General features: G+C 43.6%; 1 protein-coding gene across 4 annotated transcripts in view; it reads right to left on the bottom strand.

The window, feature by feature from the left end:
- aatkb (apoptosis-associated tyrosine kinase b) overlaps window positions 1-21,421 on the bottom strand; it is a 48,696-nt gene extending 27,275 nt beyond the window's left edge. For 3 of the 4 annotated variants that reach the window (XM_037081742.1, XM_037081744.1, XM_037081743.1), the window contains exon 1: window positions 823-1,086. Coding sequence is in view for 1 of the 4 variants with exons in the window: in XM_037081741.1 (XP_036937636.1) it covers window positions 20,811-20,886 (76 nt within the window). In the remaining 3 variants the exon portion in view is untranslated. Of the gene's footprint in view, window positions 1-822; window positions 1,087-20,810 lie in introns of those variants that run through there. The other variant, XM_037081741.1, reaches the window with a different exon arrangement.
- Window positions 21,422-21,793: the final 372 nt, after the last annotated feature.

The raw sequence follows: 21,793 nt of genomic DNA, 5'->3' as shown, positions 1-21,793 counted from the left end.
GTAAGTTGGCAAAAGGAAGAGAGACGGGAAGGAAAGAGAAAGATCATTTAAATTTGTTGCTGCAGTAATGTGAAGCTGCCACACAAGTCCAAAGTGGCCACTCAGCAATTGTACAACTATATTATTAATCAGGAGGCAATAATACCCTGGTTGTGACTAGCTGAGGTGGGTTGGACTCCCCCACAAACACACAAAACCTTGTTGTTGTGTTTTCTTCCCTCGCTGTGTAAAAATCAATGCCATCGACTGCTAATCTTAATGAAATAGAGAGGATTCTCCCTCTTGTTAGCCGTAATGAGCTCAGACCTAAAGAGACAAATGTTTCCCGTTTAAAGGTCATTCAGTTCACAGGGACAGTTCTCCTCCTGAGAGCTTCATTAAGTACACTCAAAAGCACAAAACACAAAGACCCAATTTAGAGTGAAAAACGGGAAGGTGGATGGAATTTCTGAGCATCTGCATTTTTTTTCCTCTCTTCTCTTACTACTCGATGCTAGCAGCTTGGATACCGAACAGCTCTCAGCTCAGAGGTGGTAGCCATTTTTAGCCTCCCGAGGCAGAGAGCTGAAGCACATCCTGATGACTAAATGATGAAAAGGGAGCGGGCATGAGGAGACGAGAGCAGAGAAGAAAGGATCTGAGATAGAAGAGGAGGTTGAAGAGCTGTGTACTCTGCAGCGTCTCCCCCAGGAGAATCTCCTCAGCACTCAACACAGAAAGTCAGCAAGTTGAAGAGCAGCAGCTCGAAGTCTAACCGAGGGCAGACAGAAGCAGAAACTGCAGAGTGTTCGAGTAAAAGCTGAGTCTATCTGACAAGCTCACGTGTTTGGTCTGCCTCTACAGAGATGGAGCTCCAAAATCAGCCGGCTGCAGCATCTGTGAACACTGACTGCCAGCTTCATCCTGATTTCCAGATTGAATCCATAAACCTTCAGCAGTACAACAGCCTACATCACCACAGCCTGTGAACTTAGAATACTGCTCGCCCTGTAGACTGAATGAGACTACAGCAGTTACAGTAGATCCACGGCCACATCTGTACACTGAATATGAAGCTAGAGTCAGCAGGCAATTAGCTTAGCTTAAGTTAGCCTCCACCGGTTGCCAGGCAACCTCATATTGACGACAAGATTCCAGGAACTGACTGCACCAGTCCAAGAAAAAGTCCCAGCATGCAACTCTACACAAAACATACATGGTTGTCCTGATCATAGAAACGAGATATAATGTAACTACAGGTGCCCCTCACGTTCAGTCTTAATGTTGAGCTAATCATATTTATCTTTATCACATTAGAGTGAAATCAAACCACGATTAACAGATTAAATGAAGGCAATCAGATCGTTTCCATCATCATCTAAGACAGAAATTAGTGACCATCGGTTTTGTGTGTCGGGGCCCTGAGGGACAACAACAATCTGCTACACGTCGACAAAATGTTGTACCTGATCCAAAGACACAGATATAACCGCCTGAAAACTGATGGGTGGAACCAAAATGTGATGCAGCCAAGAGTAGCAACACATAACCACAGAAGAGCCTAATGAGTTTTGTCCTGCCATGATTAGGACACATGTTATCAAATGTGAGTCCACTTGCATCTAGTTGGGTATCAGACTTACAGCCACACAGACCTGAGACCTACAGAAAAGCAGGGTTAGGGTTAGTGCTAGCTCAGCTGCCTCAGTCCCTGACAGGCTGTGGGTCTGTATTTTCTTCCACGCTTGTCAGTGCAAACAATGAGTAACTGAGCTGTCTGAACTGAGCCCCAGCAGTACAGTTAAGGTAGGAGTCACAATGCCTTCGCTTGTCAGAGAGACTAAAAGCGTGGGACATTTAAATCAGAGCTGACAGACTGAGAAGAGTCCAGACTCTTAACCCTGTCAGCAGAATGTCCTCACTATCAGCCCAAATGTGGCAGAGCATTGTGACATTACCTGAGCAGCTGTTAACTGCATAAAAACTTTATTTCTGTTTCAGGTATCAGTGATTAGACTATATGCATTTCAGCTTCATACATATAACCCAACTGTCCACTAAAGAGCGAGGAATGCCCAGTTTTATGCTGCAGCTGCGATCCAGAAGATTCACACCTTCCGGTCTGAGCGTGGAGAGTTACAGCGCTGCCTCGGATCTCTTCCTGTGCCCGCTGCTCACATCCAGCTCAGGGGAGTCAGCAGGAAGTGCGCCCTTCACTTATCATCGGCCCTGGTTACCGTCCCCGTGCTACAGCTAAATTATCTAAAGCTCATCGGAGACAAAGGTGAAAGCACCTGAAGGGCTGGACACTGGCCAGGGCAGAGAGTCTACACTGTGATCCCAGTTAAGGATGAAAGACGCAGAGAGAGAAGAGGTCAGAGATAAAGATATTCATTACATAACGATGACCGTTTCAACACCTATCAGAAATTCACTGGGCTCCTGTTTCTTTAGCAGTCTCCTCTCAAGTTCTGGTTTTAATATCAGCAATTATGATCCATGTGACCAATAGCATCTTGTAAAGGTCACCATCCTACACACATATATCAACCCTCTCTCTTACTGTTAGCATCATTTATTCAAACTGAACCATTCTGCATGTATTTCTTGAATAACACCAGGCATTCCCAAACTGATAATCTTTATGAATCATGCTAAATCCCTGTAAAAAAAAAAAAAAATGCCTGTAATCTCTGCCAAACACATTCACGGTGTGACAGTGAATATTGAGGATCTCCCCTGCAAGCTGCATCAGGCTCAGCAGTAACATGTTCAGCTCTCAGGATAATGCTGAGAGGCAGGTGTCAGAGCGCAAACAGCCAGGTGAGTGATGTGAGCGGCCTGAAACGACTGAGCGATTCTACACAACCTGATATGTGTGCATGTTAAAGTGTCTGCTTGGGAAAAGTGGTTTGACATTTGGAATTAGGTTATTTGGTCATTTCTTTACAACATCAAAGCTCTTTTGGGGTCATAATAACAACCATAAAACACAGAATCTAATCCATAACATAACACGAATAGAAATAAATGGACTTAACTTGCCGCATGTGCAGATTCTGTCATTTTACACCAAGCTGAGGCTAAGCGTCTTCTGCTATATTTCAAAAATGAAAATCACATTTATAAAATCTTATAAGTTCCAACCACAATAATAGTGCAGAACTAAACCTGGGTCTATGCTCGGAAAGGAAAGATGCCACGTCTTAATCATAAATTGTTAAACAAATTACAACCCAATCATGATGAATGTCCCTTTAAAAATCAAAATGCCTTAATCATCTTTTAATAGAAGCTCACAGTCCTATATCAGAAACCCAGTCTTTTATATTAGGAGACAGGATATTTAAGTAGAAATGAATTATGTCATGAAAGATGTGGGGTTTCTCTTACTCCATAAAGTGATTAATTCAATGCACATTAGACCCGTTTTACCTTCGTAAATGGCAGCAGAGATCACAATCGTGACCTCAGACTCTGCTGGAGCGGGCAGCGATTAGGGTCAGGAGTTACAATCAATAGATGCTTCTCACTGTGAGATATGCAGGAGTGCGTCTGCGTGCCAAAGCGGTGACAGAGACAAAGCGTCTTCGCTCACAGCCAACTGAGACACCGTATCAAAATTGCTGGCGGTGGTAAAATAAATGATTGTTCCCCCACTCTGTCCTCTGCTACAGTACTGCTGACACCACGCCTCTACCAGGCTCTGACCGAGAGAGAGGGAGAGAGAGAGAGAGAGGATGACGACAGGAAGACTCATCAGTTAGAAAAAGCAACAACAACAGAGGAGAGGTAGAAGAAGATGATGATGACGAGGGGGGGAAACAGATGGGTGGAGGGAGGGTTAGAGATGGTTAAACAAGCCCATATGGGCCAAACACATGTGAACCGCATGACGCTGATGATCTGGTCATGGACGATCTGTGTTAGGGGCCAATCTGCTGTACATCTGCTGCACCACACATGTATGACACAGAGATCATCCTGCTGGTCGTTTCTTCAGACAGACAGACAGACAGACAGACAGACAGACAGTTGATGCTTTTTTTTTTTCGTTTGTCATCGGGGATCTGAATGTAAACACGACCAAATGTTAGCGGACAGCTGCCGACGCTTCTGACTCAAGAACAGGCTGTAAAAAACTCGCCCGGTTTCCATGGCGACTGCTTCCCCCCCAAAGCCTGTTGAGACTAATTCAAATGCCCTCCTAACGCTCACCGGCGCCGTGCCAAGACAAAGAACAACTTGCCCCTGACACCAGAGAGGATATTAACCTCCTACACTCTTGCTCCCGCTCGTATTTAGGTATTTGTGATTTTTTTTTTTTTTTCCGTAAAAACAAGGAGGCAACGGCTGAATAACTCTCCTGTGTGGAGAATCTGCAGTGTTATTAAAGAAGCTGGTTTTGTAAGCTTAGTTACGAGCTACACGCAGAGTTTATGAGGTGTTTCTCCTCTAAATAGCACAGCAGGATTTTTGGATGCAGTATTTAAATGCAGAGGAGAAAACAGAAACAGAGCTGAATGTAATGTAACATTCAAGTGCTGTTTTGTGATGCTGGATTTGCTCTCACACACACAACTACACCATCATTTTCCACCTACATACACAACCCACATTTCAGAGCCATTGTTTTTGAGTTGTTGAGATTCAGGGAAACACAGGAAATCACCACTGATGAGTTAGAGTGTCCACCTCCTCGTCCAAACTGTTTTGTTTGTTCCTACACTGGAATGTTTGAGCTTCACTGTGTAGAATGTATTTGCATTTTCACATTTTTGTTATATTTATTACTCAAAGTGTACATTTTCTCTGTGCATGTTAAAAATCTGATTTTGAGAGGCGTGCAGATGTGCATAAAATGTGCATATTTGAGAGGGAATTTAATGTGGAAATGATGTAAGATAGTTTATCTCGTATGCTTCAATACCTGTGTGCTGGGGGGCCTTAAAAAGTAGATTATCCAGTAAAGTGAATTATCCAGTCCAATGTATTTTTAGTAAGATGTGCTGCCATATTCACCTCTGTGCATCCCCAACACGTCACAGCTTCCTGTGTTGGAATTCGATACCCTCCACTTCCCCTCCCGAAACCTTTCAGTGTCATTCATCCTGCAGCACAATGTGAGATCATCCAGCGGTGTTACAGAACATTAAGACATTATAGCGATTGGACCTGTCACACAAAGCATTTGAAGGATTAGCTATTCATATCATGTGGGAGTCGGGTCTACCTTCCTTCCATATAAGCAGGCAGCCCACGTACTGTAACCTAATTACACAGGAAGCTGTAACTCGGAGCAACTAACCATGAAACACATCTCCCCCGGAGCGGCCATATTATCTCTGTTCAGCAACCTCGTACAAATAAGAGAGGAGTTCTGTGGATCACCTGCGTCTGCACTTCTGTCAGGAGTGTGTTTATTTCAGTGTGAACAAGTGCGTGGATGTGTTGTGTGCCTGATATTCTCTGGCCTGCTGTGGCAGCGCTACACTTCAGTATGCTGAGTGGAGCCTCATCTGTCTGTTTTCCTGCAGCTCCCACCTGAGGCTCTCACTTCCCTCCCCAGACAACACAATGGCCAGAAACACCTCAACCTCGTCGGGTTTATTCAGCACACAGCTCCCTGGAGGACCTGACGGGCATATCAGCAGGACTTCCAGAAGTGGAACACGGCTAAATATATTTACTCGAGTACTGTCAGTCAACAATCCCTCCGCGATGGTTATCTGATGGTTGGAGTTTCTTGTTGACACAGATTTAACATTCAATATCAATGTCCTTTCTTTTCCTTCTTTCACTCTCCCTATTTTCTTTCCATATCTCTCTTTTCAATCCTCTTTTTTTCCATCCTCATTCTGTCTGTCTTTCCTCCTTTCCTCCCTTCCTTTTTTCCATCCGGGGGCGAACACACACCATCACACCGTTCCCTACAGCGGCTGCTAAAAATACTAAAAAAAAAAACTGTTTGTTGGTTGCAGCTACTGTAGAAACATGGTGGTGAAATGTGGCAGACTCTGTTAAAGAGAACCGCCTCCTCTTATGTATAAAAGGCTCAGTCTAAATTTAAAAAACCTGCAACACTTCTTAGTTTCAGGTGATTATAAACTAATGAAAGCATAATTATGGGTATAATAGTTCCATGTCTATCAATAGATCCCCAGTTAATCCTACTTATCAGACCTTTAAGAAATAAGTTCAAGCTGTATCCATCAGTTTAACATCTTGTCATCACTGCTCAGTGACTTTTCCTCCTGATTTCAGCATCTAAAACACTCAAAGAGGATCCATAGTGAGACAGATAAATGGTTCTTACTCATCCACTCACCTACCAGCTGTGGCATTCAGCTAAAAAATATGTGTGTGTGTGTGTGTGTGTGTGTGTGTGTGTGTGTATGGCTACATGTGTGTGTGATCTGTTAAAGGTCACAACACTGAGAGAACCAGCGGTGCAGCTAACATCCCTCCCACTGACCTCCCAGCACAACAAATATGAATGTCACTCCTTTGTTTGTTTGCTTCGTCCTCGCTGCTCTTTTCACTGCATCTTAATGTGACATCACCGGCGTCCCTGGGGGATGCTGGGATTTTCTGCATGCGTTTGCGTGGGTTTTTTTCTTGTACTGAAAACAGCTCGGTGCTCTCGCTGTGCGTGGGGATTAACAGCAGTTGTGTTGTTCTCTGTGGGTTTGCTTTGTCACAGAGAGGAGAAACAGGCGGCCCGCTGTGAGGAGAGGAGGTGGAGGTGAGGAGAGATCAAGTGGCTGCGCGGGATGTCAGTGTCGATGTAAATGTAGCTCTAAATGTGATGATTTAAATGTTTTGGAGAATTTGTCTCTGTGACATTCATGCACAAATGTTGAACTAAGCCTCCTCAGTTTAGGATGTTTCATTACTTCAGGTAAATAATGGATTATCACAAACTAATACAGGATCTACAACTCATGATGCTACTTGGTATGATAATTTAAAAAATAAAAATAAAGAGAAAGTGATGATTAGTTATTGGATGATTCATGTTTAACTTGGCGGATTTGCTTCAGCATATTTACCGTTTCCTTTAAAGACAGGTAGCTATAGATAACAGATATTGATTGGGGGTTTTACAGCAGTCAGTGGTGCCGAACGGTCGTTACACTCCCTGCTGTGGAGCTAGTGGTGTGTTGACTCAGCCCAGATCAGCAGCTAGACTTCAACATGGACGGATTGATATGGAACAACGCAGCCTCAGAAGATGGAGGCCAGCTTGATGACAGGACGCACAGTACCAAGGTAGTTTTCTTGACGGGTTTGGCTCCTGGCACATCTTAGCTGAGGGAAACAGGGTCGCTAACTTAGCTGCACAGCTAACTGAGCTAACTACATCAAGGCAGCAACATTTTGCACCAAAGCAACCAGCACCTGTCCATCAGGGAAATTACCTCGGTACTGTAACCTTCGCTCTTGAAGGCTCTGGTCCAGAGATGTTCACTGGGAGGCTGCTAGTTAGCAAGATTTAGCAGTCGCTTTAGCAGCTAGTAAAGCTATCCGTCCGCAGCTGAGGCAGGACAGCCAGAACTCATCAGAGGGAAACATCTTTTCCTTTTCAGACCTCAGAACATAACCATTAACAGAAAAACAGAAACAGAAAACCTGCACTGACTGATTTTCTACCGGGTGAGAAAGATCTCACAGGCTGAAATATCCAATCAGCACAGGACACGTTTTCCTCCAACAGGTTGATGTAAGTCCTGTATTCACTCTCCATTTAACTAATAATGAATTAAGACTGAGAGGCCGCAGTCATTCTTTAATGCAGATATCAGCATGCTAAAGTGCTCTCAAGGACAATAATAACATGCTGATGCTGAGCAGGTATAATCTTTATTACTGTCATTATTAAATTATAAGAATTGTTCATAAAACACATTATGAATTTAGTGCTTCTGTGACATTTATAAAATACAATCTTGGTACTAATCCACGATTTCCTTTCCATTTTGTAGTGGGCCTATAATTAACATCATATTTGTCAGTGTGGGAGAAAAAAGACACACACACATATGAATCATTTAGATCTTGAACCTGTCATTAAATAAATATTCAGTGAACTGACGCAATGTGTTGAGTGTTTGTCAGGATGTTAACTGGATATTATTATTCAGAGTGACACGTAGTGAAAGCCTGGCATTTATCAAGTTCTTGTAGTGCAGAGAGCAGCACAGAAGCAAAGGATTATGGGTATCTGGAGCGTGTAGCTCATGAGTGGCACAGCTTCACTGCAACCAGCGAAGCATTAAAACAAAATAAGCCTCCATGTAGATGTAGAGCCATTTTGTATGCATGCGCAGGTTCTTGTATAGTGAAAAGAAACGTCTGACAAATTGCAGGAGGACACAAAGGAAAATTGGAAGCACGCAGGAACATTAACTGTTTCACCTGAGTGAACCTCAGAGAGCATGAGAGCAGAGCATGAACACGTCCCGCTGTTTGTGGCTCTTATGTGGATGAATCATCTCAGTCAGGGAGAATCAATGGAGCAGAGAAAATATAAACACACCACAGAGTGTGGAGCATGGTTTCACTTATTCCACCATGTTCATTAGCTCCTCTAGTCCTCCGTCTATGTCCTAAATCTCACTTTCCCTCCTTTTGCCTCACTTTTTCCCCCAGGGAGCTGTCTGCACATCTCAAAAACTGTTACCTGTTTCTTTTTCTACGCTCACTCAGATTTTTTTTTTCTGCTTCTCTTTCTGTTTCTCCTGCCGTCCCTGCGTCTGTCTACATGTGGATGGATCTCACACAGAAGGAAGAGAGAAAGACCACTGGAGCAGAATGAATCTCTTCTTCCTGCCCTCCGTCCCCGCTGGCGCTGTCTGCACGCGCTCAGATGTGACATCGCTTCACAGATGCCATGTAGGGCCAATTACACACACACACACACACACACACACACACACACACACACACACACACACACACACACACACACACACACACACACACACACCTCACAGGAGCATCAGTTAGGACACACTCAACATACAGAGGAAACACACACATAATTAGCGTTATATGTCAACGTGCAAGTTGATTCATGTTAAAGCTCAAAGGTTACGGCTGAAATAAGGAAGTGTTATGTAATTATAAGAATATGTCACCATAAATTACTTATGTTGTATAAAGGCTGCATTTTTAGTATTAACTATTGTTTATTCAAATTATTAATGCATTAGAGACTAGCTGGTGAACACAGTGGAGCATTTAGCAGCTGAGGAGCCTGATTCTTCCCTCAGCAGTTGGTTTAATAAAATAATAAGTATAAACATAAACATATGATGAATGCATGAATATGTAACTGTACATGTCTGATAAATGTTTAGCTGGCACATGCTATAATTTGTGTAACAACAGCACGCATGTAGGGAAGAGTGATAAAGTCAGAAAACTTGACTCAGTAATGTCGGTGACACATTCTCAGTCAAAACACTAGCTAAAAGAAGCCATTATAAGCGACTGCTCATCCCAGACCAAGTACTGCTGCAGCAGCAAACCCACATTACCATAAAACATATCTGACATCTGACTTGGAGCGACACTCGCACGTAAGCGGCTCCATGTTCTTCGTCCTGCTTTTTCCTATTGAGCGTCTCTACCGCGACACAACCTTGTTTACTGTGATCAGTGTCTCTTTGCAGCAGGAAACTGATCCGCTCCATAAGAAAATGAAAACAGCGAGCTATGACTATTTAATATTTATAGAGTAACATTACCATATGTGATAACACAAAATGTAAGAAGACAAACAAAGAGTGAAAGACCTGTTTGCTAAGGTATGATGATACAAAACAAAGGAGCATGACGGCAGGTGGATTTTGGCAGATTTCAGAGTGTCTGCAGTGTTTTTATCGCTGTAGCAGAAATAAAGAAGGAAGCTCAGATGAGTCTGAGGCCGCCGCGTGTCGATAACACAAATGAATGAGATGAGGCTTTTCCTGTCTGGAAAATGAGACGCTGACGGAAGTCAACTGCAATTCTGGATGAAGTCAGTTCATTTGAATTTCAAAGATTTTAACGACAGTCATTACTGCAGATGGCAAAAGACAGACTTCTGTGTATTCTGACCTACCGGATCTGCTCGTATGTGGTGGCATTTTCCCATTTCTACCTTGGACATTTGCATAAAAGCAGCTTTTAACTAATCAAGATCGCTTCACTTTAAAAGGCCAGCGCTGTGTGAAGAACACAGAGGAGCTGCGGAGCGTCTCTTCACAGAACGTAGCATCTTTTCAAGTATTAATGGGAGATGCCGGCCAGGTTTGTGATATGTGTCCGCCGTGATTATGCGTGATCACAGCGAGCGCACCCTCTGAAAAGGGCCCCCCCCCCCCCCCCGTTATGCACCAGTTTCAACCACGGTTGCCATGGAGACACTTTTAGTGTATCAGGCTGCGTCGTTTAAATGTGCTGCTGGATGTGAAATGGCTTTATGGCCGTGAACATTATGTATTTGAAGTGCTTTTAGCAGGAAATGAAACCCAAATGTTGTACTACCTGTTCAGAATTGGAACAAGAATCTGTACAGCCACCACGTGATGGAGGTGCTTTATATAACTGAGATGATCTGGATTCAGACTCAGGCGGAGCAGAAATGTTAAATCTTACATGAAGCTCCTCGCATGAATGTCTCAGTACAAACAGACTAAATGTATATCCTATGAGCGTAACAGCAGAGAGGATACACATGCTGAAGGATTTATTTCTAAGTTCACTGTTCACAGGCCTAATTGGTTTCTTACATAACCAGTTTCTATAACCAGTGTTTGAACTGGGCCAGTGCTCACTAGTTCAGAGTCGTAGCACGTGAGATGCTCTCCCACATGAGAACACATTCTCCTTATTGAGTCCTGCTACATCCTAGTGAACACTGGAACAAATCTCTGGCTAAAAAACTGCAAAGCTGCACTAATCAATCTTTCTTAATTAAAGCTACCTACAAGGAACTTTCATTTTTGGTAGATTCTGGCGGCCCGTATGGACCGAGCAGCTTCTTTCTTCAGGCTGCGAGACTCCACGATTCAGCCTCGGCCCTCCACCATGAAGAGAGTGTTCATCTTCTAACTCATTCGACCCGGATGGTCTTAATTGCTTATGTAGGTTCATATTGAAGCGTCAGTATTAAACTGAGACTTTGTCATAAGCAGCTCAAAGTACCCACAGATTTTGCTCTATGGCGCAATTTATCTTCTTTCAGCACTGTGTTTTTGTGTTTTTTACAACCTACAAATTGACTGTTTCACTTCCTTCGCAGTGCTCTCATCAAATTCAATTCAAGCCTCGGCTGGCAGCTGTCTTCAGTGAAAAAGCTTTGATAAATCTGCTGTATGCTACCTGCTCAGCACCAAACACCAGACCGACAAAGTAAAAGACCGGCTGGCGAACACAGTGAGGCATTTAGCAGCAAGTTTTCTCTCAATAAAAACAGATATACAGGGAGTAAATATTGGACTTTCAGCCAGGTGACCAACAGGACAGACAAACAAAAACATAAACAGAACCTAAAATGTCTCTTTTTCTTCCCTGAAAGAAAAAAACCCCCAGAAAAATCCAACAGCACACTTCAGTTGCTGTTTACAGCCTGTAGGTAGAGCAAGCAGTGATAACACGCAGCTCCCTCCCCTCTTCACACTATCAAGATGACATTTAATTTGCCGTCATTGCCTGAAAAACATTCCCCCACAAAATGTTAAGTCCTTATTTTGAGTTGCAATCTCTCCCCATGTAGATGAATGTTAATGACACATGATGTCTTGAGGGCAATCAATGACACATTTTTCAAAAGTTTTTGCTGAAGCTCAGACACAAAAATGGATTTGTGGACACAGACAGCATCACAAAAAGTGTGTGTATGTTTATATGTATATGTTCTGTAGATTAAGTTAAGACACTGTGTAATACTTCAACTGGAACCTGTAAGTCTGAGCTGGGAATCAACATGTACTTTCACACAGAAAGAGATTCACAGTACAAGAGTCACACCCAGATAATGTTAAGTTACATACTGACAGCTGGTATTTACTCGCCCTACTAAAAAATTGAAATTGCAAATTGAGTGTGCGTGTGCGTGTGTGTGTGTGTATCTGGAGGATGTTAGTCCGGCTCTGGCCGTGTGGGACTCGACTGGCTGTGATCAGGGAACGCTGATCCAGGCCGGGGTGACTGATGTTCTAAATATTGGATGAGCTCATCTGTGACCGAGAAGAGGCGAGGGAAACGGCCAGAACTAGAAAGTGGAGCAAATCCTGTCACACAGCGTGCAAACACTCACACGTCCACCCACACACGAACTACATGGATGCTGTCCTTTCTCATCTCATACCAAGAGAATTTATATACATATAAATGTGCACACAGAAACACATTCACACACTCACATGATCACCAGTGAAGGCACCTGACACACACACATGCACACACACACACACACACACACACACACACACACACATGCACACACACACACACACACACACACACACACACACACACACGCGCTGAGGTATGAGTATATCTCCCATCACAACACAAAAAACAAACTCCTCCAGCTGCGCCGGCTTCACGTGTGGCGTCTGCCTGCTCACGTGCAAATTATGATGGAGAGAGCGGGCGAGCAGAGAGAGAGAGAGAGATGAGAGGGAGATTTTTTCACTCACTCAGACCTTGATGGTTCAAAGACTTCCATAAGGCTGAATTAACCTGTGATGAATGACAGGACTGATTCTGTGAGTTGCGTTGCCATGGAGACGCTCTGAGGGAGCTACTGGCGCATATGGCGGCTTATCAGCTGAGCGAGTGGGCGGTCGCTGGCGCTGACCTCACAGGTCAACCGCCACGCAGATGTAACATCAGCTACGACAAAAGGACAGAAATATTCCATGTTGCCGTATGTGACAAATACATCAGGTTCAGTTACCTGACAGATGTGGAGTTTAAAGCTCGTCGCTCATCCATCAGGGATTTTACACAGTTAGACGTGAGGAAAGTGGGATTTCAAATAACTTCCAACTATTTTGGAGACATTAGATTTGACCTACTTAAGATCTGTTTTAATATACTTTATATATTTCATGCATCTGTACCTCAGCTTTGGGGGGACTAATGCAGTTGTGCATTTACTGGATTCTTAGGATGTTCATCAAACGGATTTATGGGCATGGAATCCATTTTTAAACATTTTGTCCTGACAAACTGTTGGACAATAATGTTGCTGAAAAAAATATAATATTCAGTAGAAGCCTTCTTCTAAAGTCTGTTATACGACAGCTGAGTTTCATGTCACTGCGGTGCTCAAATCAGCGTTCCAAACAAAATCCCATCTCATGAGCGACAGGGCAGAAAAATTACAGAGTGAGCAGATGCATAGTTTCCACATGGGATGGGAGACAAAATCCCACCTCCATTTTTACAGCTCCAGTTTGATTTAGGGCCCAGACACACCCAACAGACGTCACAGATGAAGCAGGATGTAAAAAGCTGAACAGCCGTTATCACAGACGCTTCTCAAACCTGTTTTATTCAGAGAGGATTCACTGAGCACAGCGCTCCCTTCTCCAGGAACACCCTGATCACTTTCACACAGTAACACATTCACACCTGGAAGCAGCTCGACGGCCAGCAGATCAGGTACTAAGCTCACTGTACTGGAGCAGTCGGGGTTAAGGCCCTTGCTCAAGGGCACCTCAGTGGTGGTAATGAGGGAGGGGCAGCGATGCCTTTCACTTTACCCACCCACATGTATCCTGCTGGTCCAGGGATTTGAACCAGTGACAAGCTCACGTCCCTAACCATTAGGCCACCATCAACACGCCACATCATGGATTAAACATCCTCAGTTGCCCAGAACGCTGCTGATGGTAGCAGACGAGTGCCGACGGTGCCGAACACAACACAACAATAACAACCACTGACTCACTTAAATATCTTCTACCTGCACAGTGGCCAAAATCAAGATGAATAAAGTTCTGAGTTAATAAAAATGTTGAGAAACTCATTCAAGTCACCCTCAGTTATCAGTGTTCATTTAAGTTAAATGGTGCTGAAAGAGATTTGCTCCTGGTTCTGTCTCTCAGGCTGCACACGTTTGTCATGTCTTTGTGGTTAGAAAATAATTTGATCTTCAGTAATATTTAATTGATATACGTGTAAATACAGTCAATGCAGCAAATAGCATTAACGATATTTCTTTAGTTGAAGAATCTTTGTCTTCATGATGTAAATGAGCGGCTTCAGAGTGGCATCGCTCCACATTATAAATTAAAGTCCTTCTGGTGAGTTGTGACATTTCTACAGATCTACAGAAAAGACAGAAGGTTGGTAAATAGGCCATGAATCAACTTAGAAGTGCCTAAAGCAGTTTGACATGTGGATGTTAACGTGAGCTGATGTGTGGTTGAAGCTCTCGCAGCTCAGCTGATGTTTGGTGATAATGCCTCCATGTTGTTGCCTGAATGAAGAGCTCCAGATCTTTTTCTTTTTTTTTTTTGGAGTCCATACCAGTTCACTCTTATCCCTCCACCGACTCTATTCCCTCTTCTTCTCCACCCTCGTCTCTTTTTCTCTCTCTTCATCGGGCCACACTTGGAGTCTGAGCCAGTCGCCCCATTTCTCAGCCAGCCTTCCATAGCCAGCGATGAATCCGTCTAAATCACAAGCTTAACAGTGTGCTGTGATACTGCAGGGACTGGGAGGGTCTCACAGGCACAGTTCATAGAGACATGGAGATGGACAGACATATAGAGAGGTTTAGAAAGAGAGAAACAGAGAATATAAAGACGAGAGGGGAGAAAGTTTATAATGTCAAAACCCAAAGAGGAGGAGAGTTTAAAAAATAAGTCAGTATTGTGGCGTATCGATTGAATCAGTTAATGCTTTGCAGCCAGTCAGCCGGTCAGTGCAAGACTCCACTCATGTGTTGACTCTCCCGTCCTCGAGGCCAGTGATCAGCCTCGCTTGTGCAAACAGACCAAACAGAGCAAAGATGATAACTGGACGTCTCTCTAACAGCGCATCGCTCCAGAGCAAATCAATTTGTCATTAATGCCTCAACTGAGAGGCTAAAAAGGAAGCAGGAAATGAAATTATTCCCTTAGTACACTCGTAATTACATGGACAGGCAACGTAATAAAAGAAATATTAGCTCACATGAATTCATCTGGAGGGCAAATTGTTTTATTGTTGGGGGATACTTTCTAATTCATACTATAAAAATGGACGTTGGTGTGATGCTGCACATCCACTTCTAAGATGGTCTGTATGGCTCGAGTATGGAGAGCGAGGGATGGATCTGAATTTCTTCTCGGTGATGACCCAAGAGTATTATAACCACTGCGTAGCGTTTGTTCCAGCTTTTCTCTTTTATCTCTTCCTCCACTAGCACATTTGTGAGGACATATATATAATGCACGAGCACAAGGTTACACAACAAACACTCCTGCCAACATTTTCTCATGAATCTTGCTGATTGATAGTTGGTGAAGCGCCAAGAAAGGCAGCACTGCAGCAGCAAACATCAGGGAGAGGAAGACTGCAGCTAACAAACATGGATGTAAACACAGCCACGTTACAGTGTCTTTAAAACCATTTATTAACTCTTTATATACTACATATACAGCTCAGTGAATGGGGGTGCTTCCAGGATATCTTTGTAACAAAATATGGATGAAAATACTTTAATACTTTTGCTGAAATAGCCTCATTTCTTCTTCTGGTGCCCAGTTTGTGTTCGCGGTGGGAGCTCTCCATAGTGCTGAAACACCAACACAGACGCTTAACTGTGAGAATGCACTCACTCAGATTCCTTCCTATTCCTCTACTTCAGCTGCCTCGGAGGACAAAATACCCATTACGCTTGCCATGTAGTTTGTAAACAACATAACAATCTCTCCGATGAAACACAACCTCCACTGTGAAAGTCTCTGCCCTCATCAGGAGATGCAGGGACAGAGATGCAGACGTGGGGACCGAACAGCAGCGCAGAGGAAATCTGAACAGGTGACTGATGTCACACTGCATCATCCATCCCATTAGTCAGGCCTACAACAAGACAAGATGGAGGTGGCAGGTTGGTAAACCTTGCTCAAGGGCTGCAGAGCACCTATATCGGCAATCAGAACCGCAGAACGCCTGAAACTCTCTGACTGTGCTGAACTATCAGAAACACCAACAGGAGGATTAGGACATAAAACAATATCAAACAGTGATAAAACTCAGACTTTAGCAGTGCATCATCATCAGGGATTCATCTCACAGGGTTTTACTGCTGCTTCTGGTACATAAAAGGCAAGCTTGAATTTTGTGAAACAAAGATCACATCCACAATTTGCCAAATATGTACCGTTTGAAAATGACTGGGTAGTTCAGGGGAAAAAAGGCATTCTACGCAAGGGCTGCATTCTAAAACCTCATAGAGATGCATGTTAAAGTTGCAATCTCAAAGATTTCAACCAGTAGTAATGGTGAATGTGACTTTAAACTACAGGCCAAAGAAGTCATGGTGAGCAAAACAAGCTATGCACAGCGACAGTGACAGGAGTTGGTTACGTCGCTGGGAAGTTGCCTGGAGCTCTTCATCGTCCAGCTCCCTGTATCTGCTCCTGACCGACTCATTACTTCCACAGACTGTACACAACTTCTCCCTGCAAGATTTCAAACTGATCTACTGTCAGCAAACACTGAAAATAACCAGTGCATTGTTTTTTTTTTAAACACATTTGTGATGAACGATAGCGGTTAGTGTTACAAAAAGAGGCTACCAAGCCAGTTTGAGACGGCGTCATAATATCTGCAAACGTGACACCACTGGATATTTTTTAGAAGGTATCAGGGCAAAAACAAAACAGGAATTTTAAGGCAACATGTGATCTTTTCCTGATCTGTTCCAGGTGTTTTTTTTATAACCAGACTGATCGCGCAGCATCGTCAAAACATAAAACAGAAGACAGAAAAATATAAACCGTCTGTAAAAGTCAACTTTCTGGGAAATTGTGATTAGCATTTTCCACTAACATCCGAGAACCATTTCTGATCTCCAGTATATGACACATATTGTCTGTCTACACAAACACAATATAGAACTACTCAGTAGCACAAGAAATATTGATCCCCGATCAGGTTTAAATGGAGACATTCAATAATGCTCAGCAGTTTAGAGACGCTGAGTGGCAGATGCATGGTGCTGAACTGCTCTGTTGTACAAGCTCGTCGATTCATTGATAGCGTCTTTGTGTTCCATCAAGCCATTAAAGCATCAGAGTGGAGTGTGTGATTGTGCTCGTGTGTGTGTGTGTGTGTGTGTATGATCCTTCGCTGGATAATGAGGAGGTCTATTTCCTTTTTTCATTCGTCCGAGGTCGACAGGAACTCACCAAAATCACAACAGCTGGAAAACAATTTGAACTGAGGTGGGAGGGAAGAGTAGGAGTCTGTTTATTTCCCTCAACAAAAATAGTTTTTATACCATCGGAAGCTATTATTGTTCTGAATTCTTATAGACACACATACACACACACACACACACACACACACACAAACAAGATCTCTCAGAGTGCAGAAGCTATTAGCAATCAGAGGCACGTCTGCAGCAGCCTCACTAAAGACACTCTGGGCCTTTCAATACGCGAATGATTATGTTCTGAACAAGCTGTTCTCCAGAAACTGAAAACAACTGCAGAAGGAAAAGAAATCAGAAATCCTGCTGCTGGATAATCACAATTCAAGAACCAACACAGCACTTTCATCTTTCCATATCAGCGTGAGTGTTGAGGAGTTGTTTCTAACGGGAAGAGTAGATCAGAGCAGAAAGCGTGTAGAGGTTGTCCGATCACTGTCAGTGGCATTAATCCAACGTATAACCATACAGCTTTGTGCCCTGCACTTCTCCAGCTTGCCAACAGCTCATCATTTATTCTGCAAGCTTCTCTTTCAGCCAAAACATCAGCATCTACTGCACGTACTTTGAAAATGATGCCACCTCTCAAGTAAGTTTCTGTCTTCCTCTGTCTGGTCCCGTCTCTGTGCTTTGACTGTAACCTAGATTTTTCTCTGTATGAAGAGCAAAAACACCAAAGATGCTTCGTCTCCAGCTCTGTACAGCTAGTCCTGACTTCTGTCCCTCCAACCCAGCAGCCACTCCCCAACTTTACCTGCTCCTCCAGCTCCTTTCCTGTGTCCTGGTAATTTAGCGAGAAACCGAAGAGAGGGAAGTCCTTTGGGCTTTCAAACATACCATGTCCTGCTTCCCCGCCTGTTTCTGTGTCCGTATAATTAGAATGAGCCTCTGCATATGTAGCCAGGAGCCCAGTGAGAAATGTGAAATGGATAACCTGGGGCTTGGGAAACCAGCCAGCGCTGCCAGTAAAGTCTCCCCCTCCACCGCCACTGATATCAGGCCCTGCCCTGTGGGCTGTGATGTCATCCCTATACCCACTCACACAGCGGTCATCACTGCTGGCACCACAGAACGATCCGAGCTGCAGGTCCAGAACCTTCCTCTCTCTTCTGCCTGCGCTCTCTCACCGTGTCCTTTTTAAATCATTCTTACTTTCAGATTCCAATTGATGAGTTACGTTTTCCTGATCTATCCTTTCATTTTCTTGCTCACACGTCCTTCATCAACAAACTGACGACATCTCTGTGCAACTGATCCCGTCAACACAAACAAGATATACCAACAGACAGATAACTGCTTTATTTCATTGTATTTGTTTGTTTACATGGACAGATAATTTACCCACTGGCTGGACAAATACTACATAAAGTTTTGTTTACATATTCAAAATATGCAAGGTTGTTATCAATATTATTTTTTGATAAACAATTTGGACATCTAGATAAAAGAAAGAAAATCTGCAGATATTAACCAGGGTAGCACAGATAATCTAAATATTATCTAAATGACATTATGGCCAATCCAAAATCAATATCACAGAGGCTGTAGTGCTGCAGAGACAACTGCAAGATACTTTTTTAACTTATCGTGCTGCACAAACGTCAGAAAACAAGGAGATATGTGAGAGTTCTGCTCAAAAAGGGAGTTGTGACAAATAGATTTTCTGTCGATCAACTAATAAATTAATCAGTTAATAATTTCTGCTCGATGCTTGTGCACAAACTATTTCTAGAAAGCACAACTCACCAGAATTTAACATTGAACTAGATAAAGTCCCAAAGAAAAGCTCCTTCATCACCCACGACTGCACACCAGTTCACTCCTTACAAAACAGTTTAATCATCATTTTTTTATCTTTTAAAAGTCTCTGTCACTCATGTGGAGATCACATTCAAACATACCAAATATGTGAGTTTGAACTTTGAGGGAAATTTGTATAAAATGATGCAGAAAAAACATCTGAAGTACTTTGATTTGATGGAGCCACAGACAAACTTGTTTTGAGCTCGTATATTAATCAGATTGAAGGTCACACGGCTTCAGTAAAGAGCCAAAGTCGTGATTTCAGTACAAAATTGTAAAAATTGCTGATGATTCTTTTTTCTTTATCAGAGAAAGTGTACAGTGTGTATTTATAAGCACAACATGTAGGTGCACGTCTATTAGAAACACCAGAAGACAAAGTAACACCTCCAGAAGACCACACGTTAATCACGACCAGATCGCCGTCATCTCAAAGTAAAGAATGTAAAGAGGATTTCTGATATCTGTCAGAGATCCAGCTGGAATTCAAATATTGTCAGATGAATAAATTAGTGGTTTGAAGTCAGAACAGAAAAAAGCAAAGCAAACCGTGGCTCTGAAGTTTGGACATGAGAGAGAATACGAAGCTTTGTTCTCTCGTTTTGGACGTCTGGTTCAAATCAGCTGCTGCAGAGGCAAAAGCGCTGGCGTGGAAGAGGGGGGGATTTATGCAATTCAATTAATGTGTTTTGAAAAGGGCAGGAGGGCATTATGAAAGGTAGCCATTGCAAGGACAGGCAGTAGAGACCCACTTAAGCATATTTGCAGGATACCAAGTGGAAGGCGGCCCGTCGTGCACGCTGAGCACCGGCTGCTGATTCCAGAAACACCAGCGTCCTCACTGACACGTCTATACAACTCCTGAAAAATGCTTACTGCGGGAGCAAATCCATTTTTTATTGACTGTTGGAAGGAAACAGATGAGCCTGCTGCACCTCTTGGTTGCCATGGAAACCACCTGAATGACAGGCCGAGCTGCTTACTGTATGCTGCATTATAAAAAAAAAAATAGACTTTTGCTTTGCAGAGAGCTCCGATTATTTATTTATCTTTGTTCACCGTCATGTAAGAAACAATGAGGTGAACCTGCCTCCGCTCATCATCTCCCATAATCCTCTTCTTTCCCAGCACTATTTGGATAACAGCAGCTACACCCTCCTGCTCCAATTAGAGGATGCCTCTGCTCCCACACACTCCTGCTTCACCTTTCACCTTCACCTCTGCTCTCCACCTTTACACCTACTGCACCTTTAAACTGCTCAGCTGACCCCAGCAGCAGATGTGAGAGCTGCATGAACTTCAAAAAGAGGCACATATTTTGCTTTCTTTCTCCTTTTCACCTCAAATAAAACCCAAGTCACACACACACACACACACACACACACACAAGGACACACAGCACTGGAAATTGCAGAGGAGGAAGATTACATCATATGTCGCCATCTATACAGGTCGTCCTATAGAATTAGGTGAACATTTAGATAATGTGTAGGCGTTTATCTGCAACCAATAGTGTCTCTGCACCAACTTAAAAACGAGTAGAATCAAATAAGAGCACATTAGGAGCGATGATGGAGGTGTTAGCAGAGGAATGTCGGCTCACCTGAGCTGAAATGGGAGCTGAGGGCGAAACCGGGGCTGAAAACGACTGAAGACATCGTCACCAGGAGCACCAGCATCTTCACCACCGGCGTTGCAGAAACCAAAGGAAATAAAAATAATTAAAAAAGAAAACAAAAAAGGCTGCAGCGACAGAACTAGGCAGCACTATTTCTTGAACACAGCCTCATGTCTCCTGTCCGAAGCGGCCGCTGGTGGCGCCTCAACACGCGCCTCCATCTCTCGTCGCACCGGTGAGATCATTCAGTTCACCTGCTCAACTTTAAAATCACTTTCGCTGCAGAGGAAGAGGAGGAGGAGGAGGAGGAGGAGGAGGGCGACAAAGTCCTATTTAATAGCAGTCAGGTTGATCCAGATTGACCCCCCTCTTCTCTCTCTGTGGCTGCGGTGAAGCCTCACGAGACACCTGGATGCAGTCACATCATCTGAACAGCTCGGATCGGATCGGACCGAACCGGATCAGGCACCCAGCGACACCCTCCACACACACGGATCAGATGCTGAGCTCGGTGTCAGAGCTGCCGGGAGCTGTCCGAGGTGCTGACAGCCACAGCGCCATCTTGCTCGGTAATGCTAACAAATAGAATTTACGGAGCGTTTTTTTCTTCCTTTTGCAGGGGGAGGGGGCTGCAAGAGGCTGTGGATAGGCTGCAACTGAGCTGCTGCCTGAGCATGTTCAATATACAGCAGAGAGTCAGATGGTGTGAGAAGGTGTGGAGGAAGGATCTGAAAGAAGCACATTTTCTGCTCCTTATTTCAGGTTTGTGGGCTGAAAACTGGCGAATCTTCACCTGCAAATCAAACATGTGTGTCTTGACTTTACTGTATGTGTGGTTTCATGCTCCTGAAGGCATCGCCTGCAGCTGACTCTTCCTCTGCCCGGACTCCCTCAGTTAGATAAGAAGAGGTATATAACACAGAGACAGTGATGTAACACCGGGGAAAGGCACCCAGCGGGTCTTGGCT

The sequence above is a fragment of the Acanthopagrus latus genome, chromosome 20 (genome assembly GCF_904848185.1).
Source record: "Acanthopagrus latus isolate v.2019 chromosome 20, fAcaLat1.1, whole genome shotgun sequence".
Taxonomy (NCBI): domain Eukaryota; kingdom Metazoa; phylum Chordata; class Actinopteri; order Spariformes; family Sparidae; genus Acanthopagrus; species Acanthopagrus latus.
The sequence above is the reverse complement of the archived record's forward strand: the minus strand, read 5'-3'. Positions and strand labels throughout refer to the sequence as shown.